Here is an 18,058-nt window from a genome sequence, read left to right on the forward strand (position 1 = left end):
GGGGGGGGGGGGGGGGGGGGGGACGACCCACCAGGCCCTCCCACAGCTCACTCAAGGGACAGCTCCAAATGCCCGGGTCAGACCCTAACGACTCTGATAACTGGCACAGGGGACACAAAGAGGGCACCACCTCAACCTCAAAAGCTTCCCTGAGGGAGCTGAGAGAGAGAAAGCAGGAACACTCCAGTCTGCTTCGCCCTCCACGGCACTCACAGTGAGCGGAATACCCCGCTCCACGAGCTCACACTTGTGGCCTGAAATGTGCATAAGGATAACTTTTGCTTTGTGTTGAGTGAGGGTAACCCCCTCTTGCTGCCAATCTCCTCCCCACAAATAAACTATGCAAAGATTTTTAACCACCACCAACCACAACAAAACCAAAACTGTAGACACCCACTTGCTCAGGAACCCTGGCACTGAAAGTAGTGAGTCTCAACCTTCTCAGAGCTGATATTTAAAGCACAGCATGTCTCTGCCACCGTAAATGATGACACATAGTATTTCTTAAGGGTACAGCCTTTTGTTTCAATAGCTTTCTGTGAGGCTTTTAGACCTCCCAACACTGACCTTAGTAACAGGAGCAACCCTTTGTGGTAGAGGGTGAGGGCCCCCAGAGTCGGGTGCAAGGCCTCAGTTTCCTTCTCTGACCAGAGCACCAGGCCGGCTTCGAAGGGCTTCAGGCAGAGGAATGCGGCGTCCTGAACGGCTGTGAGAATGGCCGCTGCGTGCGCGTGAGGGAGGGCTACACCTGTGACTGCTTTGAGGGCTTCCAGCTGGACATGGCCCACATGGCCTGTGTGGGTAAGTGTCGATCTGAGTGGCAATGCCCAGGGAGCAGGAGGGCCCTGATGGCTCCAGGTGGAAAGGTCAGACCAGCCCCACTGCTCACTTAAGAATACAGGACGGAACTTAGGGTAGCCAGAAAATCCACTGCTGCCCCCTAGTGGGGCGTCCTGGAGCCAGGCCAAGTGGTGAGAGCGTGCCAAAGGAAGGTCTCCTGCTGTGTGTAGAAAACCCTTTCCATGGAGATTCCTAGGCAGAGGAAAGGGACAGGAGAGCATCATCACTCTCAGGGGCACAGGATGGGTCCACTACTACCCGCTCTGTGTCTCTGAGAAGCTTCGTTTTGGGCAGTGACTTCAGCTTCTGGCTGCCACATGTAGGATTCCACCACAGGGCAGGGCCAGAGCTTAGTGCCCACAGCAGCAGAGGCACCCAGGCTCCCTACAGCGCTCTCCTCCCTCCCTCTTAGATGTGAACGAGTGTGATGACTTGAACGGGCCTGCTGCCCTCTGTGCCCACGGTCACTGCGAGAACACCGAGGGCTCCTACCGCTGCCACTGCTCCCCAGGTTATGTGGCTGAGGCAGGCCCCCCACACTGCACTGCCAAGGAGTAGCAGTGAGGGGTCAGTGTGGACAGCTACCTGGAAATGGGCCCCAGCCACAGGCAGGGGCCTTGAGGAGGCTTTCCTAGCAGGGAAGACACCATGAAGAAGCAGGCAGAAGGCCCTGCAGCCCAGCTCCCAGCCAGCCCTGCCTGCTTCTCAGCTCTCCCAGCTTAGGCCCTGGCTGTGAGCTTCTATCACTGCCTTCATGCCGCCATGCCCTTGCTTGGCTCAAACACCACCAAATGCTAATGCTTCAGCCACTGGCCGTGAGGATCAGTCTGCCATCTGTCCTGGCCTTGCTGTGGGATGCTTACCCAAGAATGGCCCTCATCCACCCCTGCAAGCTGTGCAAACATGCAAGGTCATTCGGCCTCACACTGCAGACACCCTTTCCCAGCCACGATCCACATAACATCCTGATGATTCCACACCTGGGTCAGAGGTTACATCTGCCCAGGTATGGTCCTTCAGTATTTCCTGAGCAAAAAAGGATTGGGGGAAGTTTGGGGAGTGACTCCAAGGCCTCCTCCCAAGAACCATCACCTCGGCCAATCTCGTCTGGGACAGATTTTGCCACATCTCCATCCTGTAGCGGTTCTGTGGCCCCAGGGAAGGGCGGAAGATCCCCTCATCTCAGAGAAGCAAGACTGATACTAGCTTGCTGAGTAAGACACACAAATGAAGGGGAACACGGAGACTGAGAAAGCAACAAGAGGGCAATATGAAAAATATGGGAAGTTGGTAAGAAAGGGGTAGCCAAGGCTTTCAACAAGGCTAAAGAAAATGTTCAGTAGCTTTGGGTCAACATTCACCATCTACCCACAACAGCTCCTGTGCACCACAGCAAGGGCTGCCACAGGACAGGGTGCCCATCTCCGAAGACCTGTACTAAATACACCCTGCTTCTTACAGGACACAGATCTCTCCTGGGCTCTCCTTTTGTGGTTACCAGTTTGAGGTACTAAAAATAAAGGGGTCTATTTTCTAGCTTGTGAAATACAGTGTAGTCTTGTTTAAGGGAAGCCCGATTTCCCATGTTGTTTCTTCTCTCTACTCAGAAGCCCTTGCTGTCTTTCTTTCAAAAATGGGATGGCTAGCAGCCCTCTCAGTTTACAAGTAGAGACCCACTCCATCCTTGGCTAACTAGGAGTTTAGAACCATGGTGGAATAAAGAAATGTACATCTGGGCTCCTGTTTTTATTTCATATTAAACCAAATTTCTTTACCATGTTGGCTAAGTCTAAATGTTAGACACGAGGCTGTGCCTATCCTTTTGCCAGCTCTGCCAAAAGCCTATGATTGGGATCCAATGGGAAAAGGTTCTTTACTCTTCTAAGACAAGGAAAGTTCTGCCTTTGCCTTCATCTGATGAAAGGCAATGGTAAATGAACAAGACTCCATGTGCCTGAAGACATGGAGATGAATGCTATTTTCTTAATTTAATCTGTCCTGTCCTACCTGCTGCTCTAATTGTCAGCCATCCCATAATAACTTATTAAATGCTTGTTATGTGCTAGGCACTATATTGAGGGCTGAACACAAATTTCATTTAATCATCCAGCAATCCTACTTACTATTTTTATTCCCAATTTACAGATGAGGAAATTGAGACACACAGAGTTTAAACAATTTGCTCTACGTCACTATACTAGTTGAGATGTTTTCAGCAGACAAAAATATGTAGTTCTTACACATATGAAAATATTTGTAACAAAAGAAATACAAGTTAAAACCACACTTGAGACACTTTTTCGAAACTGTCAGATCGGCAAAGATCAAATGTTTGTTAAGCCTCCTAGTTGGCAAGCATTTGGTGCAAGAGGGACTAACATACGCAGCTGACGGGCTTAAACGGACACAACTTCTGAAGAGGATAATATGGCAATGTCTTTCGAAATTACAAAAGCACGTACTCTTTGACTCTTCTAGGAATTTAACCTTCAGATATATTCTCACCAAATGTGAAATGACACATGTAAGAGGTTATTTATTGTAGCATTACCTGTAACAGCAAAAGATTAGAAGCAATTAGTTGCTACGGAGGCCTAAAAAAGAAGGGGAAAAAATGGCTTTAAATGCCTTGATAAGAAGTCCGAAACAGACTAAGCGGGGAAAGAAGACTGCGTAACGAAGTGGACCATGTGCTGCTGTCTGTCTAAAGAAAGGGGAAAGACAACTGGGTATCTGCTGACCTCATCCTTGCCCCTCTGCCTTACACCCCACGGTTCAGAGAACCTCCCACTCTTCTACATACCCGCGGGCGCTGCGCCTCCTCCCAACCCTCACCTTCCTGCTCACCCTTCCAGAAAAACTTCATGCACCTACACATATTTCTCTGTATCAAAAACACAAATAGCATCCTATGCACGCTCTTCTGCACTTTGCTTTTTTCACTTACTCCATACTTGCACATAAAGAACTGTCTCATCCTATTTTATACTTGTACACTATTCCACTGAATGGATAAATTGTAATTTATTTAATCAGTCCCCTATTGATGGACATTTCCATTGTTTCCTATCTCTTGCTATTATAAGTAATGCTATAATGAATATTCTTGTGTATATGTTATTTCACATTATATCTATGGGATTATACCTATTGGGTAAATTCTTAGAAACAACAGTGGTTTGTGGGGAGGGTGACAGGGTGGATGGGTACAGGACTGGGAGACTTTTCACTGTATCCCCTTTTGTGTCTTTTGGAATTTTGTACCATGTGTATTACCTTTTCAAAAAAATAAAATATTTTTAAATACAGCTTTGACCACTGACTGCTTAAATGCTCCCTTCTTTATATAATTATCTGACAATTACAGCCACATAATTATTTCAAAACTTCATAAAGCAAACCTCCTTTAAACAGCCCTGTAGCATTTCTGTGGAGAAATGGCAAACAGGGATTCTAAAAGAGCAATCATAAACACCACTGCCAGATACCTAGAAAAGCAGAGGAGTTTCCTGCCTTTGAGACAAACATGCAAGACCATAATTACGTTGCAGTGGATAATGTTAGGTCCTGAGCACTACCAGGGGCAGACTATCCACTCTCAGCCAGCGTTGAAGGGAGGGCTACGCCATAGTCAGTGCTGCCCACTGCTCTATATAGGAGGCTCCTGCCAAACGTCAACCCTCCGCTCGATGCTTTGGAACAGGAGACTAAAATAACGGGTTTCAATTATTAGAAGTTAGAAAAGTTAGAAAGTTCTTCTTGGACACCTACTTTAGTAGCCCTTCCTAACGCCTTACTTGTAAGCCTGTTTTCTCCTAATCCCTTATAATCTGTCAACATTCCCACACAAACTAAGGGTGGGTGGGACACCTACAGTTCACATACTACTAGTCACTATCAATCACGTAACTGAAGAGTAGGATTCCACAACAAGGCAAGATCTGGACGTTGACTAAGAGGCCCCTTCTTTTGCGCCAACAACATAAAGGAGATTCACAACAGGGATGCCTGGGTGGCTCAGTTGATTAAGCGTCTGCCTTTGGCTCAGGTCATGATCTCAGGGTCCTAGAATCGAGCCCCACTTCAGGCTCTCTACTCGGTGGGGAATCTGCTTCTCCCTTTCCCTCTGCCCTGCTCTCCACTCGTGCTGTCTCTCAAATAAATAAAAATCTTAAAAAAAAAAAAAAAAAAAAAAAAAGCTGGGGCACCTGGGTGACTCAGTCAGTTAAGCATCTACCTTCAGCTCAGGTCATGATCCTGGAATCCCAGGATCCAGCCCCACACTAGGCTCCCTGCTCAGTGGGGAGTCTGCTTCTGCCCCTCCCCCTGCTCCTTCTCACTCTCTCTCTCAAATAAATAACAACAACAACAACAACAACAAAGCAGATTCACAACATAAAGCAGATGGAGGGCTCCCTTGCCTTTGGTTCTTGCATTATATCTTGCTAGGGCAAAGGCAGGGTACGCTGCCCCCAAACACTCTCTAACTTGCATAAATAAAACCAATTCTGCAACAATAAGGCCATTTCCCTTGAAAGTAATGAGGAAGCAAAAAAATCTTCCAACGGATACCAGAAGAGTATAAAGTTTTCTTAAATGAATTTGCACAGTGAGCAAAATGTGTGAGAACACCTACTGGTCTTTACCAGAAAGAGGGCAGCTGGTCATAAAGGACCTGCAAAAGACACTAAACCTATTTTACTATGCTTACTATTTATCCCAAGCAAATTGCCCACTGTTCCCTTGATGCTATTATTTCTCTATGCTCTGTGCTCTTAAAATTTCTACATCATCCTACTCCAATGGAAACTTATTACTACTACGGATTTTCCCATGAGGCTTTCTCGGTGTGATAAAGTACGGTGATTTCTCCCAAACCCACCCTTTTTAAAGCACAGAACTCCAATTCTCCCGTTAACAGGTACTTACATATAGGTATTCAAAGAGACTGTGTTCCTACGCGACTACTGCAATTTAATGGTTTATTTAGCAACTAAAGCTATTAAGCTTGTGCTCTGCATGACTTTTAAAACCACAAAATCATGGGGCACCTGGCTGGCTCAGTCAGTAGAGCATGTGACTCTTGATCTCAGGGTCATGAGTTCAAGACCCATGTTGGGTGTTGAGCTTATTTTAAAAAATAAATAAAAATAAAGTGCACTCTTTAAAACAATAGGTTCTAACACTTAAAATGTAGCAAAATCTCTTTTTAAAGAAGATAAAAAGACTTAGTCTGAGCTGAAAATCTTATTAGGCCCAGGTATCAGCAACTTGAAATGTCTTAGTAAAGTTAAACAGACACTCCCATGATATGCTGTTTTCTGCCTCTTCCCATGGAAATCTAAGAAAGTTCAGGTTTCTGAGTGTCCCCTCCTTCCTCTTTGTACACATTGTACACACAACAGGTTTGCTTTCTCTAAATCCTAGGTTTTCCCATATTGAAAATATAAGTACCTAAGCTACTGTCTCAGATATCTTGTCTCTGAACTCTGCATTTCCTTTTTTTTTTTTTTTTTTTTTAAAGATTTTATTTATTTGACAGAGACAGCCAGCGAGAGAGGGGACACAAGCAGGGGGAGTGGGAGAGGAAGAAGCAGGCTCATAGCGGAGGAGCCTGATGTGGGGCTCGATCCCATAACGCCGGGATCACGCCGCTTAACGTCTGCGCCACCCAGGCGCCCTTGCATTTCCCTTTTTAATGGTAAATTTTTTACTGAATAACCTTAATTCCAATCTAGCCCAGAAATGCACATTTTTGCTGTAATGAACTTTTAGGCTATTGAAGAAAACAAGGGTTTAACCAATAATTTTTCCAGAATCAATTTGGTTGTGGTTTCCCCACATGAGCATTAATAAATCATTTGTCATGGTGGTGGTGTTTCTTTTTTTTAGTTGTCTGTCGACGCAGTCCCAGCTCCCCCAGCATGTTGCACACTTGCCACAACTATTGGTAGCTCTGTAGCCTAACTGTCATACCCAAAAAGTACTTTAAAATCCCCTGGAATTTTTGGCTTAAAAAGCTTTTCTTTCAGTGACCCTAACATAAAGTTGCCAGGTTTAACAAATAAAAATGCACAATGCCCAGTTAAATCTGAATTTCAGATAAACAACAAATAATTTTTAGTATATGTCTCATGAAATATTTGGGACACACTTATACTAAAAATTATTTATTTGAAATTCAAATTTAACTGGGTATCCTGCATTTTATCTGATAATCCAACCTGAACGAAAATCCCTAACTATCCATTATCTATACCAACAAAAGAACCACTTCCTGCTATGCATGAGACCAAAAACATTTTACATCATAAGGTAAGTGAAGCAACATATCCTAAAAAGACTCAGTCACTGAACAGTCACAGAATCTTGAAATATCTGCAGGAGTATGGAATATGGGGCCTATTTTTCAAATGATTCAGGTTACCAATGGGGGTTAGATCCAAGTTTCCTGGGTGATGGGCTACTGGTTTTGTGAATCTAGCAGACTGGTGAGTAAGAGAGGAAAATGTATCTACCCTAACGAAAGTGGAGAATGGGCAGCACAGAAAATAAGGATGTGGGGGAAAAGAAAAAAAAGAAAAAGAAGGGTGTCAACCAGAACATTCAGAAAGAGTGAGATGAAAAAGAGAACCTTCCCTTTGCCTTTCTCATCCTCTCTAGCCTAGTAACCAGTGTTCAAGCTACCCAATCTGTGACCCTGATCCAGAACACAATAAGGACTTTCTTCAAAATGAAGCTTTTATACAAAGCTATACACCTATGTACAAGTAACTCTGAAGGCCTGAGCAGTAACTCAAAATTTTGGAACCTTGGAGGCTCTACAGATTATACTGAGTTTCAACTAGTTAGATCTTCAATCGCAGCACCTAGAGGCTTGGCCTTAGAAATGTGTGAGTGAAAATAAATCAAGAGTAAAAGCTTCATATTCTGAAAATAATAGTGGCAAAACGCAACACTCCTGGACTGAGGGAAATAAAATTGAGAGGAGGACATGATTGGAAGGAAACCTCTAGAATTCTACTAATCTCAGGTTCCTCATATCGGTACAAGTGGTAGCAATCTCTGGGTCACCTGTCAGCACATCAAAGTTTGATAGAGAAGGAGGATCCACAGGAGCAGCCTTGCTGTGCTTGAGGATTGTTCAACACCTGAAATGAGCTTCGGATCAGTTCTTGGCTGAAGTCCACCTGGGCCCCTTTCACGAAGGCCAAGCTATCAGAGTCAACCACCACTCTTGCCCCATCCTGTTCAAATACCCTGAAAAAGACAGGACGAAGACATTAATGACTATCATAAACACCAAAACCATAACACCCTCTAAGCCCTGGGACGCACATCCTGTTTTCAAAATACAGGAGAAGCATTCCTTATTACCTCTAACAGGTGCTGCTTTTCTCTGAGGCAAAAAAGAGTCAATGGAATGAATACTGGTAAATATTTAGGGATTTGGGCGTGGAATCCAGTCCACCCTAACTCTCCACACTACAGACCTAGGCAGGCCAACTTTTCCTCCTATAGCATAGGTATTCTGAATCATGACAACAAATCTTCACTGTATTCCCACTGTGTAAGAAGGATGATGTTAGGGGCGCCTAGGTGGCACAGCAGTTAAGCGTCTGCCTTCGGCTCTGGGCATGATCCCGGCGTTATGGGATCGAGCCCCACATCAGGCTCCTCCGCTATGAGCCTGCTTCTTCCTCTCCCACTCCCCCTGCTTGTGTTCCCTCTCTCGCTGGCTGTCTCTATCTCTGTCGAATAAATAAATAAAATCTTAAAAAAAAAAAAAAGAAGGATGTTAGGCGTTCTTAGCAAACCTTTTAAGTTTGAAATAAACTTGCACTTTTATCCCTCCCACACATTCGCTGAGGACCCACCCCTTCCTTCTTGCCTGTCGTCGGGGTTGATAACCGTATCCAGTGAAAATTTGTATTGGAATCCGGAGCATCCACCTCCCTCCACCTCCAGCCTGAGGAATTCTGACCCTTCGGTGATTTCCAGAAGTCTCTGAAATGCAAAAAGGGGGATCAAGAATGCCAGGCAAGAGGAGGTAGAAGGGTGGGCCAAGGGGAAGCCTCCACACTCCTGGCCCTCGCCCCGGCCACTGCCACCCCGCCTCCGGCCTCCTACCTGGACGCAGCTGGCGGTGAGGTGGATTTGCCCCTCACCGGCCTCGGGGCTGGAGGACGACGCGACCCGACGAGCCTGAGGTCCGCGAGAGGACGCGAGGAGCCTGCTGCACAAGGGAGGAGGATGAGCCCGGGAGAAGAGAAGCACCTGGTGACTTCCACCTGGACAGCCTCTCGGCAAACCTGACCTCCACCCGGACAGCTTCACGCCAAACCCTCGCCTCCCCCGCAGGCCTTCGTTTCCCCCCTTTGTTCTGGAGGCGCAGAACCTAACACCCATCCCAGGTGCTATCGAAGGCTTGGTACCTGCCCCTTGCCCAGGGAGTGACCGCCCTCAGCGCCGCGGCTGTTAGAGATAACCCGCGGACCGCCGCCATCTTCCTCCACAAACTCCGCCCCTCGCACCGCCCCAATCCCTTTCTCCACCTGGCCCTTCGGAGGCGGGACCCACAGAGACCACCGCCTCCGAGCACACCTATTGGGTGGTGCTGGACGAGAAGGGATTTCATTGGCTAGAAATGCTCCCATTTGCGGAAGCGAGGGCGCACCGACAAAATCCGGTGAAGCGCCGGAGCGCCCGAGCGAGGAGGGGGCGGGGCGGAGATGGATCCTGGTCTGTGGGGCGGCGGAGCGGACAAGATGGGCGGAGATAGCCGGCGTCTGGGCGGGACCGAGCCAAGCTTGGCTCTCGGGACTGGGGGGGCGGGGCGCGGGCAGGCCCATCCCTGGTTGCTGCTGACGAGTGGCCTGACCGGGCTCCTCCCCCGGCCCGCCCCGGCAGACTGAGGCGGTCTTTTCTTCCTTCCTCGCGCTTGGAACCTGTTTAGCTGCGATGCGTGTCTTGGTCGCCGCGTCCCTGCTCCTGGCGCTCGGCGCCTCCGCGCTGGCGGAGCCGGTGCATTTCAAGGACTGCGGTGAGCCAGAACTTGTCCGAGATTCCCGCGCCCTCTGCAGGAGACCCGTCCGGAGCCCTGCGCCGAGACTCCCGGCTAGGTTGGGCGGGTCCCGCGGGCGGCCAGGCTCAGCCGCGGACCCTACGTGGAGTGGGCTGGAGTGGGCTGGGGTCGGGGAGAAGGTGCGGGCGGCGAAACCCGACGGCACACAGCTTTGTCTCTTTCCTGAGTCGCGTGATTAGGGTCCCTGGACATTTCCTGGAGCTGGGCCTTTTGCTGAAGTTTCCTAAAGTTTGTAGGGCAGACAACTGAAGGTGTCAATGCTGCGCGGGGCGTGAGCGGTGGGGCGCAGAACTTTATGTATGCCTTGTATCTTGGATAACCTCTCCCTCCCCCACGCCGTTTGCTTTTATTTTTAATTTCCCTTTTGCTGACAAGTTAGAAGGCAATTCTCCTTTTCATGATTTGCTCCATTACCGCTTCCTTTGGGCTGTATAATTTTGTGATTCTTAATCACTTAAAACTCGTGTTGCTGGTCACGGCTTGTGACACATAATCCGCTCTTGCCGCTGTAGTGGGGATCTTTGTTGGGAAATACAAGGAGTGAGGGGCAGGTACGAAAGAGTGAGTCAAGTCTATGGAATTTTTTGTTCGAGCAGAACTTCCCTGAAGTGAAAAGGTGTAATGATAAATGAAAGGAGACATTTTATAGAATCTGTGAGCTGGAAGGAAACTTGGAGATCCTGGAGTCAATCATGGAATTCCAGAGATGTTCGAAAACTTACACAAAGTAACCCAGCAAAATGGGATAGAGAATAAGTTTGATCCTTTATGTCTATTGCCCGGGTAATAGTAACTGCTCAATAAATATTTGTTGAAAAAGTAAAGAAGGGAATAAATATTTCCCACTATATCATCAAAATTCATGTTGAGGCAAAAGCAGAGTTAGGCTGGGGGACAGGATTGATGAAGGAGTGAAGACCGCTGGCCTCTTAATACTTAACAAATGCTATTCCACTGAACTACTAGTACTTGAAAGACGCTATTATCACCTCAAATTACTGCCTTTCCCTCCATTAAACTTAGTGGCCAAATTTGGATGAAGATATTATATTAACTTTATTAACTCGTTCAACCCTCAGGATCTGTTTTACAGATGAGGAATCAGGCACATGGAGTAACTTACCAAGTTCTTCCAGCTAGTAAGCAGTAGGAAATTAGTGGGTGTTCGTGAACCACTTTGGGTTTCAGTGGTAACATTAACATTAAAAACAACAACTATGGAAACCAAATTCAGATTTTGTTCTGATTTGAAAAAAGCAGATGTACACCTATGGCAAGAATTTAAGGGAAGGATGGTTTCATTACAGATTTTCAGTTCACTTCCAAATTGGGAAATAACAATGTAAAAACTTCTGAATTGGGAAATAACAATATAAAAACTTCAGCGCCCACGTCAAAGGGCTTTTGAGTTCCACTTGACCACCGACCCCTTTCCCCTGGAGTGGTATTTCCTCAAGTAAGCAATGGGGCCAAGCAAACTGGTTTTGCTATTTTTGCCGGTTAGGACTGAGGGTTTTGTTCCGTTGACATTGAAAGTCCAAGAACCTCTTGTCAGTAAAACTGGATGAAGGAGTTACAAGCACTACCCTTTCCTCAATGCCTACTAGATCACGTGACCCAGGCTGGAAAGAAGCAGAAGTGGACGTTGAAAGCTCTTAGCATAAGCACTGATTTTCCATAGGTTGTTGATTCAAGTTCTGAATAGTTTTTTCCTATCTGTAGAAGATAGGAGGACAGAGTGGAAGACAGTGCTTGAAGAAGAGAATTCTTGCAGGTGTATTTTGAGAACTTTGCCCATGATGGAGAAGCAAGCTGGGGATGAGGGACGGCAAGTATTATTTACAGACCTTGCTGGAACACTATTGCTCAGTATGATGAAACTGTCCCACCCAAGAGCAGGCACAGGCCGAGAAAGCCAAGTGCATCTACATGAGTCGCTCTTTTCATATGCTGTGGGCTAAGCTAACCTGGTGACTGCAAAGGAGAGGCCTGCCTTTTGTGTCAAAAAGAAACTTGCTAACCCACCCAGGAGCAACTCTTTCAGATTAAATTCAAGGACTGAATCCCAGTGTGATGGTAATAAAATGAACACTACGTAGCACTCCTATGTTGCAAACACTACCTAAGAGCTATGAGTGTGTTAGCCCGCTTACCCTATGAGGCAGTCACTGTTACTTTCCCCAGAGGGGTGAAATATCTTGTTCTGAGGTTTCACAGTAAGCCATGGAGCCCGTGAGATTGCAAACCCAGGTGTCAGATCCCAGAGCCTACCTCTTAGCCATGATGGCCGAATGGCAGAGCTTAAGCTTTGGGGGGGTGGGGGGTGGAGGGGGATGACTGTCTGGCTCAGTTGGTTGGGCATCTGCCTTCGGCTTGGGTCATGACCCCAGAGTCCTGGGGTGGAGCCTTACATCGGGCTCCCTGCTGAGCAGGGAGCCTGCTTCTCCCTGTCCCTCTGCCTGCCGTTCCCCTTGCTTGTGCTCTCTCTCTGTCAAATAAATAAATAAAATATTAAAAAAAAAAAAAAAGCTTTCCTTGGTGTGGGTGGTAACAGACAGTTTGCATTCTCTCCATTCAACTGTGCAGTTTTAGGGGCCTAGATGAGGCAGTGGGATGTTTAAAGATTTTACTTAACCTGTTTAGGTCAAGCATTTATTGGGAACAAACGGCACTTTTGTCTTTGTTTAGACTGCAAAGACACATACCCTGTCCCAGAGACACTTAGTTTGAAGAACACATGTTTCCAGAGTGGAGCGTACACCTGTATACTGCAGATACATTCTTAAAATTGTTTTCACTGGTAGGGCATGCAAAGCTCGGCCGCCACCAATTTGAAACAAAACCAGGAGAGGACTGGAAGGGGGGAGGGGCAGTTCAGGAGCAGCCAGTGTCGAGAGTGCAGGTGGAAATGGCACTGAGGCTTGAGCTATCATTTGTGCCATATATATCCTGCGTGGGGCTGACTTTCCCTGGTGTAGCCCTCCCAGGATAGAGAGCAGGAGAGCTGGCTTTTTATACTTAACTGATTTTCTTCATTCCCCTTCAGCCATCAAATATGAAGAGTTTCCTGGAGAGCCGAGCACCTTTGCGTTAAGTAGGGGACAGCATAGGTGGTTTGTTTTCTCTCCTATTCCAATTCATTGTTTCTTTTCTTTTTTTTTTTTTTAACAGGTTCTGGGCTTGGAGTTATAAAGGAACTGAATGTGAACCCATGCCCCACCCAGCCCTGCAAACTGCACAAAGGCCAGTCTTACAGTGTCAATGTCACCTTCACCAGTAGTGAGTAAAAGTGGCTCTAGCCTTCAAGTTTGTCTTAAAGCCTAACAACAGTCTCAAGTATTGGAATGAGGGTGGGAATGTTGGGGAGGGGCACCGCAGCCAGGACATCTGTGACCTCCCTTCCAACCTGTGCAAAGCTCAGACTTCTGTAAGGTTTAGGGAGTTCATTTGGGCCCCAAGAAAAAAAATCTGAGCTTCATTTCTAGAAAGGGCATCTACCTTGAATCCTTTCCTCACTTTCTAGCCTATGGAACTAGACGGGGCAGTCTAATAAGAAATCTCAAACTTCCTGTCATCTTCTGTTCTTAAGCCTAAAGACAGCTCTAAATACTAGGGTTATTTTCTTTCCTGGATGATACCCTGCCCCCTCTATTGTCCCAAACCAAAAATGTGCCTTCTAAACAAAAGTAGTCCCCAACCCAGAAAGAAAGAAAGAAAGAAACAAACAAACAAACAGAGCCACTACTCTGGATCTCCAGCTCATAATCCCTAGTTGCCCTAACTTTATTGTATTTATTCCCCCTGCCCATCTTGTGATATAGAGGGTAGAGAGAGAGCAAGAAATATATCTCCTCTTTCTAATCTTACCCAGTTTCTAAAGGGTTATCTCTGTTATAGCCCATGGCATTTCTGTGGCGATTTCTTTCCATTTTGTCCTTAATTTTTAATGGAATCCCATGGGCAGGGCATTTGAGAACTCAGAGACCAGTCTTCGAACACTCTGTGAGATACCCTGTACATTTTGACAGAAGCTGGTATAATTAATAAATGGAAAGTTCACTACCGAAAAACTCAGTTACTTTGTTGGATAAGGTTATTTATGGAGCTCTGGTTCTCCTGAGAAACTGAAAGATGGTAAAGAGCAAGGTAGGGGTGACAGCAAAGAAAACAACCCTCTCGGTTGCTTTGTTTTTTTTTTTTTGGAGTGAATACTCACTCTGTAGCATTCACAGAGGTATTAAGCATAACTACAAAGAGAAACAGACTTTAGGAATTAAGTACAGACTTTATGATTTGCTATCCTAGCAATGCCGTTGCTTGGGAACATATCGGAATTTTTTACTTAGGCTTTAGAAATAGGCTGTTCCTTCACTATCTGATTCTCTTTTGTTCCTCTCAGATATTCCATCTCAAAGTAGCAAAGCCGTGGTGCATGGCATCTTGCTGGGCGTCCCAATTCCCTTTCCCATTCCTGAGGCCGATGGTTGTAAAAGTGGAATCAACTGCCCCATCCAAAAAGGCAAGACCTACAGCTACCTGAATAAACTACCTGTGAAGAATGAATACCCCTCTGTAAGTGACCTTGTCGTTCGGGACGCTGAAGGCCTGTGACTAGATGAGAAATCCGAGGAGAGAGGGCAGGAAGAAAAGATTGGGGTCAGAGTCGTTCATCTCTTGGTGGTGAAGAAGCAGAAGCTTGGGGGGCAAGGAGATGAGTTGGAGTGTTAAGAATCCTGAGGTAGGGCAGATAGTTTTCACCATGCCCCTCCGTTCTTTGTCACCTCTTGATGCCATTTTGTTATATACAGTGTTTCCCTGGATCCTCATGACCACCCTTTGCTGAGGCAATGTTATGTCTGGTTTATGAATGAAGAAATTTGAGCCTCCGATGTTAAGCAATAAGAAGAGAGTCCACTCCGCTCAGAAATACTACATCTCGACCTAGAGCCGGGCCTTGTGACCCTTAAAACCTGTGCACTGTTAAAAGATTGTAGGCAGGTATCAAGTAGTTCAAGATGTCAAGTTGCTATCAAAAAAATCCTGGTTTCTCCATTAATCTCTTAAGGGAGCAGTAGTTTCCCAGCTCCATAGCAGAGAGGTCACTTTTTCCACACACTTCTTTCTCCCCTGCCTCCGTCTCCAGCTCCTACCGTCCCCTGTGACTTACCCTGCCATACCTACTTCTTTCACTGCTGGACCCTTGTGAGGCAGAACCTCAATGGGCCTGTATTCTAGATAGGAACCCTGATAAGAATGGAGGAAGTAAAGGGATTCCTGTTTTCCATAAAGGAAAAAAAGCTGTATTTGGTTTTTTTTGGTTTTTTTTTGAAAGGAGATCAAGTAGAACCCATGAGCAATCTGGCCATTTATTTTCTAGAAATGGCAAGTCATTAAAGAACGTTGCAAGGAGATTCTAATAGAGGGTATCTGTGTTGAAGGGATGTTGGAGACCCTGCAGGTCAGGAACAGGTTTGTAGATAAATTTGTAGAGTACCCATAAAATCACTGGCGTTTCTGAGTCTCTGGTCACTTACGTGGAGTGTCTAATGAGGGCCTGCCCCATAGTAGGCACTGAGTGTATGGTAGCCATTGTTAAGTGAATCACGTTTCATTTCAAAAATGGATTAAACTATGTTAATTTAAGCACTAAGTGAAACTGTAGTTAATGTGTACTAGTCTTGAAAAACTTAAGTTTCGAGAAGCCAGGTATCCTGGTCACTTAAATGTTGTGTTGTAGGGGCGCCTGGGTGGCACAGCGGTTAAGCGTCTGCCTTCGGCTCAGGGCGTGATCCCGGCGTTCTGGGATCGAGCCCCACATCAGGCTCCTCCGCTATGAGCCTGCTTCTTCCTCTCCCACTCCCCCTGCTTGTGTTCCCTCTCTCGCTGGCTGTCTCTCTCTCTGTCAAATAAATAAATAAAATCTTTAAAAAAAAAAAAAAAAAAATGTTGTGTTGTAAAGAAATATTTGAGTACAAATTAGAGGTAGTAACTAATAACAAGTAAGCAATTATCTACTTAAGAAAGGACTAGAAAATTATCGGTGACTTCTTAAGAATTAGAAGGGGCAGTTCATAGTATAACAAGTCAAAGCAGAGATATCTAATGAGGTGTATCATTAAAAAAAAAAAAAGTTCAAGGAAGGTATAACCGAAGCTATATTGCTACCAAGTGTTATTGTTCCAGAAATTATTCATACAATCATAAACTTCTTCGGACACCCTTTGTGTGTTGACATCTTCAGTACAAGTAACAAGGTATTTTGTTACGCCTACCAATCTAACATTCTACTCTCTGCTCTTAATTGGTTATGCTTGGAAAAAGCTGGATCAGATTGCCAAATACATAAGAAATTATTTAAATGTGAAATTATCTCCCGTGCAAGGCTTCATTATGTGCCATTGATCTAAGAGGGAAAAGAATGCTTTAGAAATTCTATCTGATGAGTTAATGAGGTGAGTATGTGGTACCGCTAACACCGAATCACAGGTGTGACTTGGTTTGCTCTTCTGACTTGAAGGCCACGGGCTGTGCCCACATCCCTAGCAGCCTTCGTGATGGCCTGATTTAAGAAGAAAGATCTGAGGAATTAGGCAGCTGGTTGTTAGGATTCATAGTTAAACCAGTTCTGAATTGAGGCAAGGTCCTACTTTCATTTTTCCCAATTCTTTTTCTCCTTCTCCAGATAAAACTGGTGGTGCAGTGGGAGCTTCAGGGCGACAATGACCAGCGTCTTTTCTGCTGGGAAATCCCAGTGCAGATTGAAGGCTAGATCTTTCGCTGCCAGTATGTCCGTCGGGGTGAGCGAGCACAGGAGAAATCCAGTCTAACCTAAATCAGTGCCATAAGATGAAAGAAATTTCTACATCACTGTTTTATGGCTGTCAGCCTCCAGCCAGTTCCAGACCCTGTTTCCTGAGAGCTCAGAACTATTGCCCTTGTAATATCTTTTGTGAAGGGTTGGAGGAAAGAAGAGAGAGGGAGCGATAGGCATGGATTGAATTGTCTTCAGTGTTTTTTTGCTGTTGGAAGAAGGAGGGTCCAGCTGCTCAGGACCCGAATGAGGCTGCGTAGGGCTATTGGGTAACTTGCCCTCGGGTTATCAGCCCTTGCAGCAGAGGACGGGTTCCAAACCTCCCCCACCTCCTGGGATATTACATCTGCAAGTTCCTCATGTCCAAGTGCCTCCTTGAGTTCAGTGCGTCCGGCCAGCACCTCCAGCTCCGCTGCTTCGACGACAGTGACTTGCTGTCCAGTGGTGCCCAGCATCTCGGTGGAGGGGAGGTGCTCTGCCACAGAAACGCGCCTCTGAGCAGCCCGTCCTCTATGGTGGTCTCCCGTCTCCTTTTCTGTCTTAGGTGGTTTTCATTAAATGCAGCACTTCATTAGCAGACGTTTGATTTTTTTTTTTTTTTAACAACACTAACTTGTGGCCTCTTTATGCACTTGGAAATGTCCTTTTGAATAAATAAAACTTGGCAGTCTTGTCTTCTGCACATTGGTGGTGGTCTCCTGCTTCTTTCAGAGTGTTTTCCCCCAGATCTGTGGAAGGCAGACACCCAGTCCCAGGGTCCTGGAGTGCAGTAAAGACATGACTCTTTCAGACACCGCCCTTTCTCCCTTCTTCACCCAATTAGACTTTACCTATCTATTTTATACAAAATGACATTAATGACACTCTTCACACCAGCAGATGTGCTTGAGAGAAGCAGAGAAAGCAAACACCACCTAGCTGAATGATAACCTCTGAAAGCTCAAGGGAACTAAATTGGGGGCGGGGGAGCAAGGGGGGCAGGGAATAAGAGCTTGCAAGTTGGCACGAAGCATAGTAGTCGTCTTTTGGGAGCCTTAACCATGAGGAAAGCCTAGAAGCTTACACACGAAATGTGAAAGTGTAGCAAATGAGGACTGGCCCAGTTAATTCAGGCTTGGAGTTCACTGCTTTTGAAGTTCAAGTATAAACATGGGGCAAGTATTTTGCTGCCTATTTGAATCCGTGTACTGTCAATCAGCTTTTAGCGGTCACAGGTATTACAGCCCTATTCCTAAGTGAGTGGGGAAATGTGGACCTTGAAAGGCCATCCCTTTTAGACTGGGTGCTTATGCAGCAAGTGAGTCATTTGGTCCAGTTCATAT

At 46.0% G+C, this 18,058-nt stretch overlaps 3 protein-coding genes across 5 annotated transcripts in view; 2 read left to right on the forward strand and 1 right to left on the reverse strand.

The window, feature by feature from the left end:
• Positions 1-4,148, forward strand: part of LTBP2 (latent transforming growth factor beta binding protein 2) — a 100,144-nt gene extending 95,996 nt beyond the window's left edge. Inside the window, exons 35-36 of the mRNA XM_040641653.1 lie at positions 652-801; positions 1,253-4,148. Coding sequence (XP_040497587.1) covers positions 652-801; positions 1,253-1,398 — 296 coding nt within the window. The 3' untranslated portion in view covers positions 1,399-4,148. The remainder of the gene's footprint in view (positions 1-651; positions 802-1,252) is intronic.
• On the reverse strand, positions 2,954-9,410 carry ISCA2 (iron-sulfur cluster assembly 2). Of its 2 annotated transcripts, none has more exons than XM_040641655.1 (5): positions 9,276-9,410; positions 8,971-9,076; positions 8,732-8,847; positions 7,915-8,100; positions 2,954-3,391 (listed from the first exon to the last, which is right to left on the reverse strand). In XM_040641655.1, exons 1-4 carry the CDS (start codon positions 9,344-9,346, stop codon positions 7,926-7,928), a joined length of 468 nt encoding a protein of 155 aa, XP_040497589.1. In that variant the 5' UTR covers positions 9,347-9,410; the 3' UTR covers positions 2,954-3,391; positions 7,915-7,925. The 2 variants fall into 2 exon arrangements, with proteins under 2 accessions (XP_040497589.1, XP_008697998.2); XM_008699776.2 differs by having other exon boundaries at positions 8,971-9,073; positions 9,276-9,378.
• A 341-nt stretch (positions 9,411-9,751) lies between these two features.
• NPC2 (NPC intracellular cholesterol transporter 2) lies at positions 9,752-17,418 on the forward strand. 2 transcript variants are annotated; one of them, XM_008699796.2, is made up of 4 exons: positions 9,752-9,883; positions 13,097-13,204; positions 14,325-14,497; positions 16,608-17,418. In XM_008699796.2, exons 1-4 carry the CDS (start codon positions 9,802-9,804, stop codon positions 16,692-16,694), a joined length of 450 nt encoding a protein of 149 aa, XP_008698018.1. In that variant the 5' UTR covers positions 9,752-9,801; the 3' UTR covers positions 16,695-17,418. The 2 variants fall into 2 exon arrangements, with proteins under 2 accessions (XP_008698018.1, XP_008698025.1); XM_008699803.2 differs by lacking the exon at positions 16,608-17,418 and adding an exon at positions 14,734-15,573.
• The last annotated feature ends 640 nt before the right edge of the window (positions 17,419-18,058 follow it).

This window comes from Ursus maritimus, unplaced genomic scaffold (assembly GCF_017311325.1).
Source record: "Ursus maritimus isolate PB19 unplaced genomic scaffold, ASM1731132v1 scaffold_25, whole genome shotgun sequence".
Lineage (NCBI taxonomy): Eukaryota > Metazoa > Chordata > Mammalia > Carnivora > Ursidae > Ursus > Ursus maritimus.

What these genes read in the sequence shown, in the direction of transcription:
- ISCA2 (XM_040641655.1), bottom strand. Translation starts at nt 9,346, where the DNA reads ATGGCGGCGGTCCGCGGGTTATCTCTAACAGCCGCGGCGCTGAGGGCG. An exon ending in ACTCCCTGGGCAAGGGGCAG is followed by an intron (nt 9,077 to 9,275) that starts GTACCAAGCCTT and finishes TCCCTTGTGCAG; the next exon opens with CAGGCTCCTCGCGTCCTCTC. An exon ending in TCACCGCCAGCTGCGTCCAG is followed by an intron (nt 8,848 to 8,970) that starts GTAGGAGGCCGG and finishes TTTGCATTTCAG; the next exon opens with AGACTTCTGGAAATCACCGA.
- NPC2 (XM_008699796.2), top strand. Translation starts at nt 9,802, where the DNA reads ATGCGTGTCTTGGTCGCCGCGTCCCTGCTCCTGGCGCTCGGCGCCTCC. An exon ending in GGTGCATTTCAAGGACTGCG is followed by an intron (nt 9,884 to 13,096) that starts GTGAGCCAGAAC and finishes TTTTTTTAACAG; the next exon opens with GTTCTGGGCTTGGAGTTATA. An exon ending in CAATGTCACCTTCACCAGTA is followed by an intron (nt 13,205 to 14,324) that starts GTGAGTAAAAGT and finishes TGTTCCTCTCAG; the next exon opens with ATATTCCATCTCAAAGTAGC.